The 22,324-nt window shown below is 52.3% G+C and overlaps 1 protein-coding gene and 1 pseudogene across 1 annotated transcript in view; both read left to right on the top strand.

The window, feature by feature from the left end:
* Nucleotides 1–1,512: 1,512 nt before the first annotated feature.
* Nucleotides 1,513–22,324, top strand: part of LOC117978536 (uncharacterized) — a 37,097-nt gene continuing 16,285 nt past the window's right edge. Inside the window, exons 1-4 of the mRNA XM_063599230.1 lie at nt 1,513–4,022; nt 8,099–8,231; nt 15,797–17,721; nt 21,294–21,387. Coding sequence (XP_063455300.1) covers nt 17,270–17,721; nt 21,294–21,387 — 546 coding nt within the window. The 5' untranslated portion in view covers nt 1,513–4,022; nt 8,099–8,231; nt 15,797–17,269. The remainder of the gene's footprint in view (nt 4,023–8,098; nt 8,232–15,796; nt 17,722–21,293; nt 21,388–22,324) is intronic.
* On the top strand, nt 4,632–15,788 carry LOC117977826 (kynureninase-like; annotated as a pseudogene).

Here is a 22,324-nt window from a genome sequence, read left to right as displayed (position 1 = left end):
CACCCCCACTAGAATGCACCAGAAGTGATGTTCTGGGACTTCCAAGTTAAGACCTCAAGAGGACTAGCAGCTTCTGATTGTTATCATTTGGGATGCTCCTTCTGGAAATGAGCCACCACGTTGTGAGGAAGCCCAAGAAGCAACACAGAAAGACCCATGCGGAGAACTGAGGCCCTGGGCTAACAGCTCCAGCTAAGCTTCTAGCTGGCAGCCAGCAGCAACTGCCAGCCACATACTTCCTATCCATGCCTACGGCATCATACCACGAAAACACAGGATGACCGGGCGCAGTGGCTCACGCCTGTAATCCCAGCACTTTGGGAGGCCGAGGTGGGCGGATCACGAGGTCAGGAGATCGAGACTATCCTGGCTAACATGGTGAAACCCCATCTCTACTAAAAATACAAAAAATTAGCCGGGCGTGGTGGCGGGCGCCTGTAGTCCCAGCTACTCGGGAGGCTGAAGCAGAAAAATGGTGTGAACCCGGGAGGTAGAGCTTTCAGTGAACTGAGATCGCGCCACTGCACTCCAGCCTGGGCGACACAGCGAGACTCTGTCTCAAAACAAACAAAGAAACAAAAACAGGATTCCCAGTTAAAATTGAGTTTTGAAAAAATAGTGAAAAATTATTATCACTATTATTTTTATTTTTATTTTTTTGAGACGGAGTCTGGCTCTGTCACCCTGGCTGGAGTGCAGTGGCACGATCTTGGCTCACTGCTACCTCCGCCTCCCGGGTTCAAGCAAGTCTCCTGCCTGAGCCTCCCAAGTAGCTGGGACTACAGGCAAGGGCCACCACTCCTGGCTAATTTTTATATTTTTAGTAGAGACGGGGTTTCACCATATTGGCCAGGCTGGTCTCAAACCCCTGACCTTGTGATCTGCCCATCTCAGCCTCCCAAAGTGCTAGGATTACAGGCGTGAGCCATTGTGCCTGGCCTGAAAAATTATTTAGTATAAGTATGCCCCAAATAACATGAGACATTCTCATATCAAAAAAAAAAAAAAAAATTCATTCATTGTTTTCTAATTTAACTGGGAGTCCTGTATTTTTATTTGATATATTCAACAACCCTGCGGACTTTCTCTGGCTTCAAGAGAATGCTCAGCCCGGGCGAAGGGCAAAAGAACAATGAGGACAAGTGCCACCCTCTCCAGCCCTTGTTGGGACACTTCCGAGCTGTGCTCGCCCAAGAGCACTGAGCCTCTGCTGCCTGCAGCAGTGACCTGCTCCTTCTTGGCTTTCACCCCTTGATCTCACTTCTCCACATGCCTGCTGGTGCCTCCTAGGGTTACCTCCCAAAGAAACTCCCAGTACCGAAATTCTTGTCTCAGGGTCTTTTTTTTGAGACGGAGTCTCGTCCTGTCGCCCAGGCTGGAGTGTAGTGGTGCAATCTTGACTCACTGCAACCTCCACCTCCGGGGTTCAAGCAATTCTCCTGCCTCAGCCTCCCGAGTAGTTGGGACTACAGGCGTGTGCCACCACGCCTGGCTAATTTTTTGTATTTTTTAGTAGAAATAGGGTTTCACTATGTTGGCCGGGACGGTCTGGATCTCCTGACCTCAGGATCCATCCGCTTCGGCCTCCCAAAGTACTGGGATTACAGGCGTGAGCCACCGCGCCCGGCCTATTTTAGAACTCAAACCAAGACAGGAAGAGCTGGGTAAACGCTAAGTTTAATGATGGCCGTTATTCCAATTATTCACTCGCATTTCCTCTTACTGTAGAGGAAAATAAACAGGAATGTAATAATCACAGCTAACATTAATTAAGCCCCTACTGGATATGATACATGTTCCAGATGTACTAACTCACTTGTTACCAACAACCATCTGAAATATCTTTAAGTCCATTTTCCACACAGGGAAACCAAGGCATAGAGAGCCTAAGCAACTTAACATCTCATTGCCAGCAAGCAACAGCAGCAGAATTCACACCTAGAAAGTGGGGCTTAATAAAATGTAAAATTGTTCTATAAATAGATAAAGTGTTATTAAAAAGAAAAATAGAATGAATTTTGAAACGCCAATTAATGTACTTATTTATTTATTTATTTGAGATGGAGTCTTGCTTAGTCGCCCAGGCTGGAGTGCCGTGGCGCAATCTCGGCTCACTGCAAGCTCCGCCTCCCAGGTTCACGCCATTCTCCTGCCTCAGCCTCCCGAGTAGCTGGGACTACAGGCGCCCGCCACCATGCCCAGCTAATTTTTTTGTATTTTTAGTAGAGATGGGATTTCACTGTGTTAGCCAGGATGGTCTCGATCTCCTGACCTTGTGATCCGCCCGCCTTGGCCTCCCAAAGTGCTGGGATTATAGGCGTGAGCCACCGCACCTGGCCTATTCATTTTATTTTTAAGACAGGGTGTCACTCTGTTACCCAGGCTGGAGTGCAGTGGTACAATCATGGCTCACTTCAACCTCGAACTCCTGGGCTCAAGTGATCCTCTCACCTCAGCCTCCTGAGTAGCAGGTGGGCACCACTCAGGGCCCATGTGTTCACATATTAGGCCACAGTGCCTCTCCAACCCCCAGAATGAAATCCAAGCCCCTTGGCCTGGTCCTCAAGTCTTTCTCTGACCTGGTCATCCCTGCCACCTGCCCTCTCTTCTCCAGCTACCTTGAATCACTTGAAGAATCTCCATGCCTCACAGCTTTCATTGCTGTTACTTCTGCCTTGAACACCCTTCCTCCTTGTCATTCCCACTTTTCAAGTCTCACATCAGCATGCACTGCCTCCTCCAGGAAGCCCCTCAGCACTCACCCCAGAGTCCGCCAGGCTCCTCTAGGTTCCTATGGCCTCCCAGCTGTCCCCTATTTGATCACAAGTGCTGGCTCTGGAAGAGTTGATAGAGGAGCAGGCGGCTGAGTGAGAGGCACCATGAGGAGTGGGCGGCTGAGTGAGAGGCACCGTCCTGCCCCATGGTTAGCGCAAAAATCGATAAACCAGCACCCAGTGGGCACCTACTGTGTGCAAGGCACTGTTCTCAGTGCTGGGGCTACCCATGGAAGTAGACAGACAAAAATCCCCGCACTAACAGGCCGACTTTCTCCTGGGCAGGCAGACGATAAACACAGTAAGTAGGATGGAGAGCTGGGAGGTGGCCCAAGGAGAGCACATGAGGGAGGATGCTGGGCGTTCGTGCCATTTGCATGGCTATGACAGCGTGCTGCGGGGGCATCGATGTTCCCACCTCCCCATGAGGCCTCCCCTCGCATCCTCCGATACACACTGGCCCCTCCAGCTCCACTTCCCTTTTTTTTTTTTTTTTGAGATGAAGTCTTGCTCTGTCGCCCAGGCTGGAGTGCAGTGGCCCGATCGCGACTCACTGCAACCTCTGCCTCTCAGGTTCAAGCGATTCTCCTGCCTCAGCCTTCCAAGCAGCTGGGACTACAGGCGCCCACCACCATGCCCGGCTAATTTCTGTATTTTTAGTAGAGACAGGGTTTCACCGTGTTGGCCTGGCTGGTCTCCAACTCCTGACCTCAGGTGATCCGCCCACCTCAGCCTCCCAAAGTGCTGGGATGACAGACGTGAGCCACCACGCCCGGCCTTTTTTTTTTTTTTTTTTTTTTTTTAGACTGAGTTTTGCTCTTGTTGCCCAGGCTGGAGTGCAATGGCGTGATCTCAGCTCACTGCAACCTCTGCCTCCCAGGTGCAAGTGATTCTCCTGCCTCAGCCTCCCGAGTAGCTGGGATTGCAGACATGCCCCACCATACCTGACTCATTTTTTATTTTTGTTAGAGACGGGGTTTCTCAGTGTTGGTCAGGCTGGTCTCAAACTCCTGACCTCAGGTGATCCGCCCGCCTGGACCTCCCAAAGTGCTGGGATTACAGGCGTGAGCCACCGCGCCCGGTCCGGCTTCACTTCTTTAAGCACTCACCCTGTGCTAGACAACTGACATTCCGCGTTGTGTTTATTGTTTATTGCCTGTCCCCTCTATGTCAGCTTCCTGAGGCAGTGACTTTGCTCATCGTTGTCCCTGCGGTATCGCCGGTGCCCAACTCAGTATCTAGCACACGGTAAGTACTCGGGGAAGAGTTGTGGAGGATACATTTTGCGGAAGGGGAAACTGAATCTCAAGGAAGGAAGATGATTTGCTCGAGGCCACATGAAAATTAGAAGGCAGGAGAGGGATTTGAGCAGGGTCTGTGGCTCCGAGACCGAGGCTCCTCTCCGGGTGACTCTTCCCGGGATTCTGGCCTCATTTGGACCTCCAGGGCCCCCGACCTGAGCCTGGGGCAGAGCTGGGACCCAGGCGGGCGAGGCTGAGCGGCTAGCTGAGAGTCGCCAGCAGAGGGCGCTGTCTACACGTGTCCGGGCGCAAGGAGGCACCAGTAGGGCTGAGCCTGGGGAGACAGAGAGAGCGGCGGGTTGTGGGGTGGTGGGGCAGTGGGGCGACAGGATGGGGAGGAGACTGAGGCAGGGGGTGCTGTGGGAACCTACAGGAGAACTTTACCAGCTGGATAAAGGCAGGTTTCCCAGGAATTTATTTTTAAACTGTATGCTGAAAAATAAATGGGAGGTGGCGTTTGAGAAAGCGAAGCGTGTTCCAGGTGGAGAGAACAGCATGTGTGAAGGCCCAGAGCCGGCCCCCGGATCTTTTCAGAATGCATCTTGGTCAGGGGAGGATGGTCGGCCAGGACACATGCATGGCCCCCTGGAGTCGTGCAGCGCTGGCCTCGGTGAGTCTTCAGGCACAGATTGAGGCGTAAAGGAGGTGCTCCTGCCGAAATTTAATTATGCCCAGGCATGGTATCCCAGCATTTTGGGAGGCCAAGGTGAGAGGATTGCTTGAGGCCAGGAGTTCGAGACCAGCCTGGGCAACATAGTGAGATGCGATCTCTACAAAAATTTTAAAAATTAGCCAGGTGTGGTGGCATACACTTGTAGTCCCAGCTACTCTGGAGGCTAAGGTGGAAGGATCACTTGAGCACAAGAAGTGGAGGCTGCAGTGAGCTGAAGGGGCCACTGCACTCCAGCCTGGGTGACAGAACAAGACCCTGTCTAAAAAACAAACAAAGAAGTAAATGCCCTAGTCTCAGGTATTCTGTTAGAGCAACACCAAACACACTAAGACAGGGAGGAAGGGGCTGGGTGGGCTCCCACAGTCCTGTCCAGCCACTGGGCCCGTGCAGCACAGCACTTCCCGGGTGCATCAGCATTGAGCCTTTCCTGAGTGCTGCTGCCATCTGTCCTCCAGTTATGAAGGGAACAAGAGACCCAGAAGGGGTGGGGCTGGCCCTTGCTCACAGCCCTGGGCTGCAGCCCTTGTACAGAGCTGCCTCCTGGTCAGCCACGAAAGGCTCACTGGAGGAGGAGGGGTAGGTCAGGCCTCTTCCTGGCCTCAGAACAGGATATGGGTGGGGGATGTTGGTGTCTCCTACACTGGGGTCTGCCCACCTTCTTCCCCCAATGTTCCTCCATCCTGCTCTGAGCGTTGTGCAGAGGACCCTGGACTGTGGGGTTCATCCTTTCCTAGGGAGCTTCCAAGGGCCCACACAGCCTGCTCCCCGCACCCCATGGAGGCGCAATGATAGCAGAATTACTGACACTGTTAACCTGCTGGAGTTGGAACCTGGAGTCCTGGAAGGTCAGAGGTCAAGCTGGGGGGCTGGGGGCACGGCCTGCACTGGCCACTGCAGTGCAGAGAAGCTGAGGTGACCTCAATCTGAGAGACTGGAGACCAGGGTTGGGTGAGGGTGCATGGGAAACGGGTGGATGGGGACTGGGTGAATGGGTACTGAGTGGATGGGGACTGGGTGGATGGGGAGTGGGTGGATGGATAGTGGGTGGATGGGGACTGAGTGGATGGGTACTGGGTGGATGGGGACTGGGTGGATGGATACTGGGTGGATGGGGACTGGGTGGATGGATACTGGGTGGATGGGGACTGGGTGGATGGATACTGGGTGGATGGGGACTGAGTGGATGCGTACTGGGTGGATGGGGACTAGGTAGCTGGATACTGGGTGGATGGGGAGTGGGTGGATGGATAGTGGGTGGATGGGGACTGAGTGGATGGGTACTGGGTGGATGGGGACTGGGTGGATGGATACTGGGTGGATGGGGACTGGGTGGATGGATACTGGGTGGATGGGGACTGAGTGGATGCGTACTGGGTGGATGGGGACTAGGTAGCTGGATACTGGGTGGATGGGGAGTGGGTGGATGGATAGTGGGTGGATGGGGACTGAGTGGATGGGTACTGGGTGGATGGGGACTGGGTGGATGGATACTGGGTGGATGGGGACTGAGTGGATGGGTACTGGGTGGATGGGTACTGGGTGGATGGGGACTAGGTAGCTGGATACTGGGTGGATGGGGACTGAGTGGATAGGGACTGGGTGGATGGGGACTGGGTGGATGGGGATTGGTGGATGGCGACTGGGTGGATGGGGACTGGGTGGATGGGGATTGGTGGATGGGGACTGGGTGGATGGGGACTGGGTGGGTGGGGACTGGGTGGGTGGGGACTGGGTTGATGGGGATTGGTAGATGGGGACTGGGTGGATGGGGATTTGTGGATGGGGACTGGGTGGATGGGGATTGGTGGATGGGGACTGGGTGGATGGGAACTGGGTAGATGGATACTGGGTGGATTGGGACTGGTGGATGGGGACTGACTGGATGGAAGGAGGGCGGGGGCCAGGTGGGGCCAGGTGGGGCCAGGCAGCCTGCCTGCTCTGCTGAGCAGCCTGGACCCAGGGGCTGCCTCTCCCAGGCCTCAGTCTCATCGTCTATAGAATGGAGTTTCCAGAGATGGTCTGAGGCCCCTTCCAACTACCTGCAATGTGCTGGGTCCCAGGTCCACAGGAAGGACTGGTTCCTAGGGTCTTCCTTCCCAGCAAATTGTCCCTCCTGCTTCTGGCAGCAAAAGCTTCCCAGGATAATATTATCAATAGTAATATTGTCCCCCCTCCTCCTCTGCCTCTTCTTGTGTTTCTATATTCCAGGAACTTTCCTAAATGATTCATTTATTTATCAAATAATTTAATCCCCCACAATCCCATGAGTAAGAGACATTTACTGATCCCTTTTTATAGTTGAGGAAACAGACTCAGGGAGGGGAGGTGACTTGCCAGAGCCACACAGCTGGCAATCTGGCTCCTGTACTTCCGCATCCCTGAGGTCACTTTAGTGCCCCTGCCGCATGCCAGGGATAAAGAGACCCAAGACCTTACCGCAACTCACGGAGACCTATGTGGCTGCATGTGTCACCCCCAGGCAGAGTGACCTGAAGGGCCCAGGGAGGGGCCTCTTTTCATCCTGGGGACTGCCAAGCCCTGGAGTCCAGCTGGGCACGGGCAGTCAGCCTGGGCTGGGGGATGGTGCCTGGCTGCTAGGATGCTGGTCCTAGCATGGCAGGCATGGGTTAAAATCCCAGCTGTGCCACTTTCTGGTGTGTGATTCCAGGCACGTGACCTTTCTGCTTTGTGCCTCAGTTTCCCCTTCTGTGGAACGGGGATAATAGCAACACCTCTTTTATAAGGCAAGGTGGTTGTGAGGATTCAATGAAGCAATACACGAAAGCACTTGCCTGCTTGGTCCCGTGGGTTCTCCATGGGATAGGGAACCCATGGAAGCCACGCCCAGCTAATTTTTTTGTATTTTTTTTAGTAGAGACAGGGTTTCACCATGTTGGCCAGGCTGGTTTCAAACTCCTGACCTTGAGTGATCCACCCACTTCAGCCTCCCAAAGTGCTAGGATTACAGGCCTGAGCCACGGCTCCTGGCTGTTTGTTTTTTGAGACAGGGTCTCACTCTGTCGCCCAGGCTTGCGGGCAGTGGTGCTATCATAGCTCATTGCAGCCTTGATCTCCTAGGCTCGAGTGATCCTCCCACTTCAGCCTCCTGAGTAGCTGGGACTACACGTCCACACTACCATGCCTGGCTAGTTTTTTATTTTGTAGAGGGGGGATTTCACCATGTTACCATGGTCTTGAACTCCTAAGCTCAAGTGATCCACCCACCTCGGCCTCCCAAAGTGCCAGAATTATAGGCATGACCCACCATGCCCAGCCTGAATGGCCACTTTTGATGGAGCACTTACTATGTGTCGCTAAACCCCTCTGAGCCTCAGTTTCCTCCTTTGTAGGTGGGACTTGCTCAAGGACTCACTGCTGGCCTTGGGGAGCAGAGAACTCAGGTCTTTGTGATTCCGAAGTCCAGGTTCTTCCACCTGCAACTGCAGTTTCCAGAATTGGTCTCACCCCAGGAGGATCAGCCAGGTGATATGAGATTCTGCTCGGGGCTGTGAAAAGGGAATGGGAAGTCAGGGCACCCTGCCTGGTCCCACACTGATCCACCTGGGGTACCCATCTGAGAAACAGGGGTGGAGACCAGACTGGATGATGCAAATGGCATGTGGCATTGATCATTGGCCCCTCACCCTGGCCACGGCCTCTAGGTGGGCAGAGTACACTCCCTGTCTCTTGACTCTGGGCTCAGCCATGTAACTTGCTTTGGTCAATGGGATAGCAGTGGCTATAACAAGACCAAAGGCTTGAGGTGCACTTCCACAGTGGAGCTGTCTTCTTGGCTTCTGCTGTGAGAAGATTGTCCCCCTGAATGGCTGCCGGCCCTTCAGCCTCGCCCCGCCAAGAGACACATGGAACAGCCAGAGCCCAGCCTAGAGCCTGTATCCCAGCCTAGCCTGAGGCAGAGCCACCCAGCCAAGACCAACTGACCTTCAGCTAACCTGCAGATGCATCAGGGGGAATTAAATGATTGTTCTAAACCACTGAGTTTTGGGGTGGTTTGTTATGTGGCATTATTGCAGTGATAGCTAACACAAGCCTGGTATCACTCTACAACTCTTGGACTCTGAGCTGCATTTACATCCTGAATCCATCACTTACTGAGAATCAGGTCTTTATTATTATTATTAATTTTACTCCATCAATTTCAAGTTTTCCATAAGAGACATAGACAATGTAAAGGTCAAAGATTTTGGGCGACAAAACAGAGATAACTACAAAACCTCTGGCAAACAACAGTTGCTACCTTTGCACCAAGCTGAGCTCTGAGCTTCCTGACAGGCACGGCAAAGAGAGGAAGAACATGCACTACTCATATGCTGGGGAGCATTAAGGTCCTACGGGCTGCGTCCCATGGGCTGGCGACCTCCCACTGGGGCCCTCTTCACATTGCTGTGGGATCCCAGCATTTTCCCCAACTTTCCTCCTTCCAGACCCTGCTCCAGTATCACCCCAACTTGAAGCCTTCCTGGCTGTTAGAATTTCTTACAGCAGATTGCCTCTGTCACTCATTAGTTCATCCCGTATCTGCTGGCATCAACCTATGTTGTGCTTAGAAAAGACTTATAGAGGCCGGGCGTGGTGGCTCACGCCTGTAATCCCAGCACTTTGGGAGGCCGAGGTGGGTGGATCATGAAGTCAAGAGATTGAGACCATCCTGGCCAACATGGTGAAACCCTGTCTCTACTAAAAAAATGCAAAAAAATTAGCTGGGCGTGGTGGCGGGCGCCTGTAGTCTCAGCTACTTGGGAGGCTGAGGCAGGAGAATCACTTGAACCCGGGAGGCGGAGCTTGCAGTGAGCTGAGATTGTGCCACTGCACTCCAGCGTGGCGACAGAGCGAGACTCTGTCTCAGAAAAAAAAAAAAAAGAAAGAAAGAAAAGAAAAGATGTATTGAGGCTGGGCGCGGTGGCTGAAGCCTGTGATCCACCAAGGTGGGCGGATTGCCTGAGCTGAGGAGTTTGAGACCAGTTTGGGCAACATGGTGAAACTCCCGTCTCTACTAAAATACAAAAGAAATTAGCCAGGCATGGTGGCATCCGCCTGCAGTCCCAGCTACTCGGGAGGCTGAGGCAGGAGAATGGCTCGAACCCAGGAGGTGGAGGTTGCAATGAGCCGAGATTGTGCCACTGCATTCCAGCCTGGGCGACAGAGCATGACTCCATCTCTAAAAAAAAAAGAAAAGAAAAGAAAGGACTTGGCTGGGCACGGTGGCTCACGCCTGTAATCCCAGCACGTTGGGAAGCCAAGGTGGGCGGATCACGAGGTCAGGAGATCGAGACCATCCTGGCTAACACAGTGAAACCCCGTCTCTATTTAAAATACAAAAAAATTAGCCAGGTGTGGTGACGGGTGCCTGTAGTCCCAGCTGCTCGGGAGGCTGAGGCAGGAGAATGGCGTGACCCCAGGAGGTGGAGCTTGCAGTGAGCCGAGCTTGCACCACCGCACTCCAGCCTGGGCGACAGGGCGAGACTCTGTCTCAAAAAAAAAAAAAAAAAAAGAAAAGAAAAGAAAAGAAAAGACTTATCGAGTGAATAATGAATAAATGAATGAATGAGGAAATGAATTCACAGATGGGGAAGTGAATTAATGAAGTTAAAAGCAAGTACATGGAAGAAAGTGTTTGTTTACCTGAGTCTGATTAGGGGAAGGAGCCCTGAGTGGAGGCACTGTCGTTTGAGGTGGTCTTGCCTATACGTTTGTAAAGAATGCTTGAGAAGTTTCTTGAGGGGTTCTGGGAGCTGAGGATCACATAAGAATTCTAGCTGAGAACAATTTGTCAGCTGTCACAGTGCAGAGCATCATGGTTGAACTCAAATGCCGCCAAGCAGATGACGGGACACTTTCCACCTAGTTCAGGAACATAAGCTAAGGCACTTCAGGGAGGTTTATTTTGTTTGTTTGTTTTTAATTTTTTTGAGACAGGGCCTCGCTCCGTCACCCAGGCTGACTGCAGTTGTGCGGTCTTGATTCACTGCAGCCTGGAACTCTTGGGCTCAAGCGATCCTCCCACCTCAGCCTCCTCAGTAGCTGGGATCACAGGCTTGCACCACTATGCCGGCTAATTTTTTAATTTTTTTCCAGAGAGGGGGTCTTGCTTTGTTGCCCAGGCTGCTCTCAAACTCCTGGCCTCAAGTGGTCCTTCCACCTCGGCCTCCTAAAGTGCTCAGATTACAGGCGTGAGCCACCGTGCCCAGCTGGGGAGTATTTTTATGTCCCCAAAATGCAGGATCTGCCTCCAGTTGATTTATCTTTAGTGAATAAGGATGAAAATGCTATCTATTTCCTGGAAAATTCTCTTGGCCTTCAACCAAAAATGGTTAAAACAGATCTTGAAGAAGAGCTAGTTGAGTGGGGCAAAATGGGAGCCTATGGTCACGAAGAAGGCAGCATCCTTGGGATACAGAGATGAGAGTATTGTAGGCCTACAGAAGGACTATAGGAGCCTACGAGAAAGAAATAGCCCTAGTGAATGCGCTGACTGTTAATCTACATCTTCTACTGTTACCCAGGGTCTCACTCTGTTGTCCAGGCTGGAGTGCAGTGGCACAATCACAGCTCACTGCAGCCTCAACTTCCCAGGCTCAGGTGATCCTCCCATCTTAACCTCCCAGGTAGCTGGGACTACAGGCACACACCACCACGCCAGACTAATTTTTGTATTTTTTTGTAGAGATGGGGTCTTGCCATGTTGCACAGGCTGGTCTCGAACTCCTTGGATTACAGGTGTGAGCCACCGCGCCCAGCCTTAGTCCAGTTATTGTTTAAGCCTATACCAAATGGTATAAAATTCTTATAGAAGCCAAAGCTTTCTCTTTTAATCATTATACTATTGAGTCACAGCTACGACTCCATGGAGTTAACATTGAGGAAAGGGGATTATAAAGCCAAGACGGGGGAGGAAACCTTAAGAATAAAGGATATTGGCCGGGCGCGGTGGCTCATGCCTGTAATCCCAGCACTTTGAGAGGCCGAGGCCGGTGGATCACCAGAGGTCAGGAGTTTGAGACCAGCCTGGCCAACATGGTGAAACCCCGTCTCTACTAAAAGTACAAAAATTAGCTGGGCGTGGTGGCAGGCGCCTGTAATCCCAGCTACCCTGGAGGCTGAGGCAAGAGAATCGCTTGAACCCGGGAGGTGGAGGTTGCAGTGAGCTGAGATCGCGCCATTGCACTCCAGCCTGGGGGACAAGAGAGAGACTCGTCTCAAAAAAAAAAAAAAAAAATTAGCTGGGTGTGGTGATGCATGCCTGTAATCCCAGCTACCCAGGAGGCTGAGACAGGAGAATCACTTGAACCCAGGAGGTGGAGGTTGCAGTGAGTCAAGATAGCGTCACTGCACTCCAGCCTGGGTGACACAGCAGGACTCCATCTGAGAAAAATAAATAAATAAATAAAATAAAATAAAGGATATCCCTGAAGCAATTGAGAAGGGAGGAGGCTCAATTACAGCAATCCTGTTCAGTGGGCTGCATTTTTATACTGGGCAGCTCTTTAATATACCTGCTACCACGAAAGCTGGACAAGTGAAGAGATGTTTTGCTGGCTTGATCTAGCATGTACAGTTGGAAATGCTGAACTCACTTACATGACAGAAGAGTTGACTTTGCCCACTGGTGTTCCCACAATAATTTGAATGCAGGAGCAGGAGGTCTGGCAGGTACTTTTTCCATGAAAAGCATGCCCGTATGATTAAAGCTGTGCTGCTGGGGTGGTTTGGCTGTGAACTCAGCACCAGATTTGAGATGGATAACCAACTGCAGTTAATCCCTGGGGTTAGTGGATTCCAAATTTCAAATCCTCCCATTTTGTTGGTCTGTTTCTTACAGTTTAGAGATCTTTAGGCAGGCAGCGATTAAAGCATTGTGGAGAAAATCTATTTTGCTGACTGGTTATCTGGAATACCTGATCTAGCACTGCTATGGCAAAAATAAAGCAGAATCTAAGAAGCCAATGGTGACCTGGAGGTGACCATTACTCCATCCCATATGGAGGATCAGGGCTGCCAGCTGACACTAACATTTTTCTGTTCCAAAGAAAGATGTTTTCCAAGAGGTAGAAAAAAGAGGAGTGGTTTATGACAAGTGGAATCCAAATGTCATTCAAGTGGCTCCAGTTCCTTTCTATCATTCTTTCCATGATGTTTATAAATTTATCAATCTGGGCTGGGTGCGGTGGCTCACACCTGTAATCTCACCACTTTGGGAGGCCGAAGCCAGAGGATCACTTGAGCCTAGGAGTTTGAGAACAGCATGGACAACATAGTGAGACCCTGTTTCTACAAAAAAAAAAACAAAAAAAAGTATTTTTAATTAGCCAGCCATGGTGGCACACACCTATAGTCCCTGCTACCCAGAAGGCTGGGGCAGGAGGATCACTTGATCCCAGGAGATCAAGGCTGCAGTGAGCTGTGATGGCACCACTGCACTCCAGCCTGGGCAAGAGAGTGAGACCCTGTCTCCAAAAAAAAAAAAAAAAAAAAATTATCAATCTGCTCACTTCTGTACTTCACTCTGCAGAAACAAAAATTTGCAGTGTTTTCTAGAACAATTTAAGCAAATTATACTGAAAGCTGATGTGTGTTTTTTTTTTTTACCATTATTCAATTTTTAGTTATTGAAAGTATTTTACAATTGATTGCATGTAGCTGGCAGTAAGTAATATACTTTACAGAAAAGAAAAATAAGTAAATGAAACAACAAGTAAGCCTAAGGAGTGATGGGGGGGCTAAGGAAATTGCTTTTATTTTATACAAGTTTATTGAAAACCACCTGTACTTATCCCTGAGAGAGGATGCAGATATGGCCCCTGCTTATTAGAAGCACAGGTCTGAGGGGGGGAGGCAGATCCAGACCCAGCCAATCATGGCTGAAGGTGATCAGTGCTGTGACAAAGGAGTCCCAGGGACTGAAGGGCCCAAGAAAGCCCCAGTCCATCCTGGAGGTCAGGGAAAGCTCCCTGGGGATGGAAAGAAATGGGTTGCATAGGAATTTGCCAGGAGAAGAGGCGGGAGAAGATGGAGCAACATGAGCAAAGGGTGAGGAATGAGAAGAACTAAGCAAATGTGCAGGAGAAATAAATGGAGCTTCTAGAAATTTAACACCTAGTAACATATTAAAAACTCAATGGAGAGTTTAAACGACAGTTTAGACAAAGCTGAATAGAGAATTCATGATCTGGAAGATGGATTTGAAGAAATTATCCAGAATTCAACCCAGAAAGAAAAATAAATGGAAAATGGGGGTGGTGGGGAAAGAAGAATTCAACCTGAGAAAGCTGAAGGAGGAGGAGGAGGAGGAGGAGGAGGAGGAGGAGGAGGTGGCAGCAGTAGCAAGGAGAAGGAGAAGAAGAAGGAGGAGGAGAAGGAGAAGGATGAGGAGGAGGGAGAGGAGAAGAAGAAGAAGAGGAGGAGGAGGAAGAGGAGGAGGAGAAAACAAAGAAAAAAAGTGGTTAGGAGCCAGGGAGAATACAACAGGAAGATCTAACATAGGTAGCAGTTCCAGACAGAGAAGGGAAAACGAGACAAATGCAATATTTGAAAACATAAAGTCTGACATTTTTTTCCATATCTAATAAGCACCACCAAATGCACAGATTCTAGAGATCCAATGAATCCCAAGCAAGATAGGTAGGAAGAAATTCATGTCTGGACATATTGTAGTGAAAATATAGAACACCAAAGTCAAAGAGGAGATCCTAGAAGCAACCAGAGAGAAAGCAGAGGAGATTCTTTAAGTGTTTCAGTGTTGCAACAGTGAGATATTCAAAGGCAGGGAGTATAGGGAAATGGGGCTCTAGTAGAGCCAATTATTAAGGGTGATTTTGAGCCAGAGGAGTGATACGATGAGATCTGTGTTTCAGAATCTGAGTATGGAAAGCCAGGTGCGCTGCTCAAACCTGTAATCTCAGCACTTTGGGGGGCCAAGGTGTGTGGATCGCTTGAGACCAGGAGTTTGAGACCAGCCTGGGCAACAGAGTAAGAGACGCTGTTTCTTTTTCTTTTCTTTTCTTTTTTTTTTTTGAGACAGAGTTTCACTCTGTCACCCAGGCTGGAGTGCAGTGGCGTGATCTCGGCTCGCTGCAACCTCCGCCTCCCAGGTTCAAACGATTCTCCTGTCTCAGCCTCCCAAGTAGCTGGGACTACAGGTGCCCACAACCAGACCTGGCTAATTTTTGTATTTTTAGTAGAGACAGGGTTTCATATTGGCCAGGCTGGTCTCGAACTCCTGACCTTGTGATCTACCTGCCTTGGCCTCCCAAAGTGCTGGAATTACAGGTGTGAGCCACCGCTCCTGGCAAGAGATGCTGTTTCTACAAAAAAATAAACAAAAAAAAATTAGCTGAGCATGGTGGCATGTACCTATAGTCCCAGCCATTTGAGAGGCTGAGGTAGGAGGATCACTTGGGCCCGGGGGCTCAAGGCTACAGTGTTCGCACCACTGCACTCCAGCCTAGTGTGCAGACTGGAGTGATGGAGTGAGACTCTGTCTCAAAAAAAAAAAAAAAAAAAAAAAAAGGAAAAGAAAGATGCGGTTCTACTCAGCGTCATCTGATTGCTACCCTGTAAAAGTGCAGCCCCAGAGTTCTGAGCTTCTGATATCCCAAAAGAAATGGAAACAGGTGGCCCCTGGATGAAGGAGGAGGTCAGGGGTGGCTGGAAGGCAGGTCCTGGGGAGTGTAGGGGCTGGAAGAAGACGGAGGGGGAAGGTGTGGTAGACACTATTATAATAGCTGACTGATCCTTGTGTACCATTCCCAATTCCCGTCTTCCCTGCTGCTTTCCACTGTGGAGGCTGGAAAAGAGAAACTACTTACCTTCTCAGCCTTTGTTGCAGCTGGGAGTGACCATGTGACACAGTTTTGGCCAATGACATCTAAGGAGTCTCATTAGATCTCATTATGTGTGTGTGGCAGGGGTGGGGGTGGGGGGTGAGGGGGGCGGGGTGCCTGGGAAATTATTGACGAAAGTGACAAATGCTTTCAATTAACCCTGAAAGTAACCATTCCTTTTCCTTTCTGTCTTAAATGCGGAGGCAGATGCAACGCCAGGAGCAGCATCAGCCACGCTGTAAACAAGGGGGAAACGCCAAGCGCATTACAGAGGACGTCAGCCCTGCCATCACTGGGCTGGGGAAACAATGCCAGCCATGGCTGGTCTCCAGCTTCACAGTGATAGGGGAAATAAACCCTTATTTGTCTAAGCCATTGTGATTTGTTTTCCTTTTTTTTTTTTTTTCAGCCACTTTACAGAAGAGGGATATTTGTTAAAATTCAGAAGGGGAGAGAAAAGGAGAGACTGCGCAGGTTGAAACGGTGGTGGGTAAATGTCAAAGAGAGAGAGACTTTGTTTGCAGGTGGCAGGGGCCTGAGCACGATTTTGTCACAATAGCAGATTGAGCACAGGATGTGCCAGGCACAGCGCTTTATACTGATCGACGCGTTTTAAAAATATTTTGTAGGCCGGGCGCGGTGGTTCACGCCTGTAATCCCAGCACTTTGGGAGGCTCAGGCGGGCGGATCACGAGGTCAGGAAATTGTGACAATCCTGGCTAACGCGGTGAAACCCCGTCTCTAGCAAAAATACAAAAAATTAGCCAGGCGTGGTGGCACGCGCCTGTAGTCCCAGCTACTCGAGAGGATGAGGCAGGAGAATCGCTTGAACTCGGGAGACGGAGGTTGCAGTGAGCTGAGATCGCTCACTTGAGATCGCGCCACTGCACTCCAGCCTGGGCGACAGAGCGAGGCTCCGGCTAAAAAAAACAAAAAAAACCCCAAAAAAAACAAATTTGTAGAGACGGGGGGGGGGGGTCTCACAATGTTGACCAGGCTAGTCTCAAACTCCTGACCTCAAGCCGTCCTCAGGCCCGGCCTCCCAAAGTGCTAGGATTAAGGCCTGAGCCACCGCGCCCAGCAGAACGCATTTAGTTCTCACTGCAACTTTCTGAGGCAGGCTGTGCTGTTATCCCCACCACACAGAGGGAACTGCGGTGCTCTTCTTAGACAAGAAAAGCGCCAGCCAGCGGGTGGTGAGGCAGGATTTGAACTCGAGCACACGGAGCCCATCCAGTCCCGATGGACTGACTCCTCCGTCAGCGGAGGAGGGAGCGAGTCGTTAGGTGAACAGTGAGTGTCTCAGGGTCCCGAGTGTGAGGTGGGGCGTCTGATGTGTCGCGGGGTCCTGCCTGGCCGTGTCCGGGCCGAGGCAGGGGAGGACGATCCCGGGCAGGGCAGCCAGCACTGCTCTCCCTGAGGGCCGGGGCTGTGCGCGCTGCGCGGTCTGTGCGTGGGATACGCCGGGCCCCGCCTCGCCTTCCCGCCCCGTCTCCCAGTCCTCCGCCCTGGCCCTGCCATAGGGAGCCCGGCCCGGGGTTTCTGCGGCTGCCGCAGCCCTGACAGGGGCCGGGGACGTGGAGGGAGCGGGCCGGCGCTGGCGCAGCCGCAGAACTGTGCAGGAGAGAGAGACTGTGACCCCGGTGGCCCTCTCTGAGTCTTGGTTTCTTCCTCCGTGAAATGGGGCTTGAGCAGCGCCTCCTCGACGGGGAAGAGGGCCCGCAGAGACAGCGCGCCAGAGAGTCCAGGGCAGCGCAGGGAAGGAGCCTGTGGATCCCTCCCAGGCCCATCCCACCGCCGATCCCGCCCAGGGGCGGCCCAGAGCATTTCCTGAAGGGCCTCAGGAAATACCAGGCCCCCGCCCCCAACCCTCCCGCCACCCCCGCCGCCCCCGCCCGTCCGCCCGCTGGCGTCCAGCTCCCTGGCCGCCCCTCCCCCGCCTCCTTCCGGCCGGGCCCCTGCTCGCATCTTGGCTTGCTGAGGCTGCGGGTCTTGGCCGGGGCTTCGAGAATCCCCCGCCGCCTCCCCTTCTGGAGGTATCTGCGCCGCCTCCTTTCTCCCTCCCCTTCCTTCCAGCCCTTCATTCCCTCGGGGCGGGCAGGCCGGCAGGCCCCGCGCAAACCTGGGGAAAGGTAGGTGGAGGGTGCGGGGTCCGATAACTGGCAGCCACACCCAGTAGGCCAGGCAGCTGCAGGAAAGAGGTTAAAGGAGTTGGAAGAGATTCTGGGAACTCAGGAAAGGAATCAGGGAAAGCTGCCTGGAGGAGGCGACATTTAAGTTTGGACTGGAAGAGCAAGGCGGGTCAGACAATAATTCATGTATTTACCAAGCATTTATCGAGCACTTACTGTGTTCAAGACCCTGGGGTTGGGGCAGGAGGCAAGATAACTGTGTCCTTATGGGTTCTGCAGTAGGGAAAACAGTGAAGGCAACCATCTCACAAACTGCTGGAGTTGAGACCACCAGAGGGGACAATAGAATGTTAGTTCCATGTGATCAATGAGACCAGAGAGGACTGGGGTGAAATTACTTTCCCACAGTCACAAGTAGTAGAACTGGGATTCGAACGTGTGCTACTGTAACATGAGCCCCTAACCACAGGAGTCTCTGTGGCTTTTCAAAGCAGACACGCTGCTGCACACAGGAGCAGCTGCCAGCCTGCCTTGCAGCAGCCATGGCCATGCTGCAGGGCCCACCCGGGGCAGGTGCTGGCAGAGGGGACAGCCAGCCACTGGTGGGAGATCTTGCCCTGGGAGAGGCAGCAGCGGAAATTGCTGTGGGATGGTGGAGGCTGTGGTGGCCATGATGTGGTTGCTTCGGGGCCCCTGTGGTTCCAACCGGGGCACTGTGCCTGCCTTCTGTGGCTTCTTCACCCACAGAGAACCCTCACTGGGGCCATGTCCTGCTTCCTGGAGCTGAGATTGAGTCTGGGAGCCCAGGTGGAACCCTTCTCACTCTCTGGGGACCTCCCACCCTTTATCTCCTGGGAGGCTGGGCTAGCATTCCTGCTTTATAGAAGAGGAAACCAGGGTCAGAGAGGCATGTTGGCTCGTCCAGGGCCACACAGCAGAAGGCCTGTGTCTGCTCAATGACTGAAGATACGCGGCTCTTTTCTTGATTCTCCATTCATTCGTTCATTCACTCACTCACTGTAACACATGCACATATCCTCTGGGTACTCACTATTCCATTGCACAGCAACCTGAAGGCTTCCAGCTAAGCTTGAGCACCTGAGGACCAGCGACTCTGCCTGGGGGCTTCATCCAGCAGCTGCAGCCTGCTGGCCCCCTGCCCCAGAAGGCCACCGTAGTGCTAGAGTAGGCTGTAAAGTGCTATCCCCCGAGTAGCCTTGATGCACGACTGACCTGGTGAGAGTTAGTGATAAACAGTTCTGCATCATCGCCCAAGGTTCCCCAGCTGTCCATGGTGTTATGTGCTCATTCCCATACCCTTTGTTGGCTCCTTCCCTTCCCTGTATCATTTTCCTGACAACCTAAAGGTGATTCTTGGGATCTCATTCAAGCCGAAAACCTTGCACTGGAATTTTTTTCCGGACTGGGCTTCTGAGGGTAGCAAATGAAGACATTCATTTATTCAGTCTTCAAACACGATTGACCTAACCTGAGCCCGCCCCATGCTGGGCTCTGGGGGTGTGGGCATGATTCATAGGCGTTTTCTGGCCTCCAGAGCCCCTTGCTTGATGGAAGAGGCAGGAACAGCTTCTGATGATTCTCACCCAGTGTGGTTAATGACGTGACCACATCTCCAGGGAGAATGACCCCTTCTGCCTGGGAGGTCAAGCGGCATCTCCAAAGATGTTCCCTTCCAGCTTGGCTTTGAAGGATGAGGAGGTGTTCCCCATCGGGACCAGGGGGCTGGGGAAATGGCATTCTTGGCAAAGAGAACAGCATGTGCAGACCAGGAGCAGGAGCATGGAGGGGCTGACAGATGGTGGCACTAGGGACGTTGGCAGGGTCAGACTGTGCCAGCCTTGAAGGCCAGGGGAGACCCTGGGACTGTGGCATGGTCATGGGAAACCACCACTGACAGTTTTGGAGCAAGGGCAGGATTTGGTTTTAGGAAACGCACTATCTCTGGTAAGACCTACAGGTTTAATGGTCCTTCCTTCCTCATTGTAACTCCCAGCAAGTCAAGGGAGTCCACCCTGGAGCAGCTGAACAGCAGCATCGCTATACGTGGCGCTCTTATTAACACTTCATTCACTGGGTCTTCACACCCTTGAGTGAAGCATCCTTTTTAGTAACCTCTTTTTATAAGTGGGGAAACTGAGGCATGGTACAGGACTCAATCAAGGTCCCATAGCTAGGAAGCGGGGGCATTGGGATTAGAACCCATGTTTCTTGGCCAGGCATGGTGGCTCACGCCTGTAATCTCAGCACTTTGGGAGGCCGAGGTGAGCGGATCACCTGAAGTCAGGAGTTCGAGACTGGCCTGGCCAAGATGGCAAAACCCTAAACATACAAAAATTAGCCAGGCGTGGTGGCACACGCCTGTAATCCATGCTACTCGGGAGGCTGAGGCAGGAGAATTGCTTGAACCCAGGAGGTGGAGGTTGCAGTGAGCCGAGATCGTGCCACTGCATCCAGCCTGGGCAACGGAGCAAGACTCCGTCTTAAAAAAAAAAAAAAAAAAAAAGACTGGGCACGGTGGCTCATGCCTGTAATCCCAGCACTTTGGGAGGCCGAGGTGGGTGGATCATGAGGTCAGGAGATCGAGACCATCCTGGCTAACATGGTGAAACCCTGTCTCTACTAAAAATACAAAAAATTAGCTGAGCTTGGTGGCAGGTGCCTGTAGTCTCAGCTACTCGGGAGGCTGAGGCAGGAGAATGGCGTGAACCCAGGAGGCAGAGCTTGCAGAGAGCCAGGATCACACCACTGCACTCTCGGGACAGAGTGAGACTCTGTCTCAAAACAAAACAAAAACAAAAACCCAAACAACAACAACAACAACAAAAGAAGCTGTGTTTCTTTGGCTTTAAGCCCATCCTCTACGTTGCGCCACTGCCATGCTTTTCAGAGGCTAGAGGGCTCCAGGAACCACCTTCTCTCCCCAGCACAGCCCTGGGGGTGGGTGGGTGGGCAGAGAAGGGACAAGCAGCCCAAGTCACAGCCAGGGATGGAGACAGCATGGCTTCTTTCGGAGAAATGAAGAAGCAGGAGTGTTATTCTTGGCCAGGATGGGAAACGGGTTGGAATCTTGGCTCCTATGCTCACCAGCCATGTGGTCTGTGGCAAGCCACATCCTCTCTCTGTGTCTTGGCTTACCCATCTGTAAAATGGTGGCTCCTCATAACCCCCACCTCATAGGGCTGTTGTGAAGATTGAACGTACTGAAGACTCAAATTCTTAGTACACTGCCAGGCACGTAGGAAGAGCTCTTAGAGTGTTATTTTATAGCCCTCATTTGAGAGGGTGTGGGCAGGAGCACAGCCTCTGGGCTCCAATCCACAAACTGCCATCTACTAGTCCATTTGTGAGCTGGCTGGTAAATTCACCTTCCTGGGCCTCAGTTTCTTCATCAGTAAAATGGGATAATGATGGTGCCTTCCTAGTTGGGTTGTGGTGAAGGTTAAATGAGATGCCATGTGGAAGTGCAGAGGAGAAGGGCTGCTATAAGGGGCTCCAGGTGGGTGCTGCTGTTATGGTTGGGCACCTACTGCATGCTGTGTCCCTGCATACAGGAGTCGACCTTTGAGACCTGCTTATTCATGGCTGTTTCACGGATGTCGAAGTGGAGGCTCAGCAGGGTTGGAGGTTCCCGGAGTCTCCCAGCTGGTAAGGGCGGTGTCAGGACTGGAACCCCAGCCAGGCTGACTCAGACATCCCTGGGGCCTGAGCCCAGCAGGGCAGCTGTGACTCAAGTTTGCAGGAAGAGGAGGAGGAGGGTGGGGTAAATGGGTGCTTGACGGAAGCCACAACCTCTATTCCCTCAGAAATGGAAGTGCTTGGTGAGGTTTGGTGTGTCCGAGCCGAACAGCAGCCAATGACAGGCCTGGGGATCATCTGGCACAGCCCACTTGACAAGGCCTTGGAAACTTGGTCTCTGCAGCAGCAACCGGATTTCAGCCTGGGCCTCGGACACCTCGGCCTGGGTACGGATGCGACTTGGATGCAGTCCTTCCCTGGCAGTGGAGGGGATGCCCAGGCTGGCACAGGAGTCTCAGGTCCTCTCCGGCTCTACCCCAATCTGCTGTGTGATTTTGGGCCGAGGCAGGGACCCCTCTGGGCTCTGTTACTGGAGAAAAGGCAAATGGCTGGGACAGGTGGGTCCCCAGCCCTCCTTGCCTGGAGGTCTGCGAGTTGGAGGGCTCTGGGGTAAAGCCAGAGCCAGGCCCGGGGAGAGCCTAGGCTCATCTCTGGTGAACAGGGTACCCTCTAGCCAAAGCAGGGGCAAGGCGAGGCACATGCCCCTCATATGGGAGCTGGGGCTGACCCCCTCTCCTAGCCCTGCACACCTTGAGCACATGGCCTTGGCCCATCTGCCCTGTGGGTGGACACTTTCCAGCCCTGGGTCCTGAACTCTACCAATCAGCAGGAACCTAGACTCCTGAGGGGTGCAGCCTGGATGGGAGGTCAGGGAACTGGGTTCCTGAGCGCATCTCTGTGCCATTCATCTCTCCATTGGTTTCCCAAATGTGGACTGAGCACACACTGTGAGTCAGGCCTGAGCTAGGTTCTAGGGATGCTACTGTCAACAAGACAGATGAAGGTT

Source organism: Pan paniscus, chromosome 19 (assembly GCF_029289425.2).
Source record: "Pan paniscus chromosome 19, NHGRI_mPanPan1-v2.0_pri, whole genome shotgun sequence".
NCBI lineage: Eukaryota > Metazoa > Chordata > Mammalia > Primates > Hominidae > Pan > Pan paniscus.
Note: the sequence above shows the minus strand (reverse complement) of the source record. Positions and strands in the feature narration are given on the sequence as shown.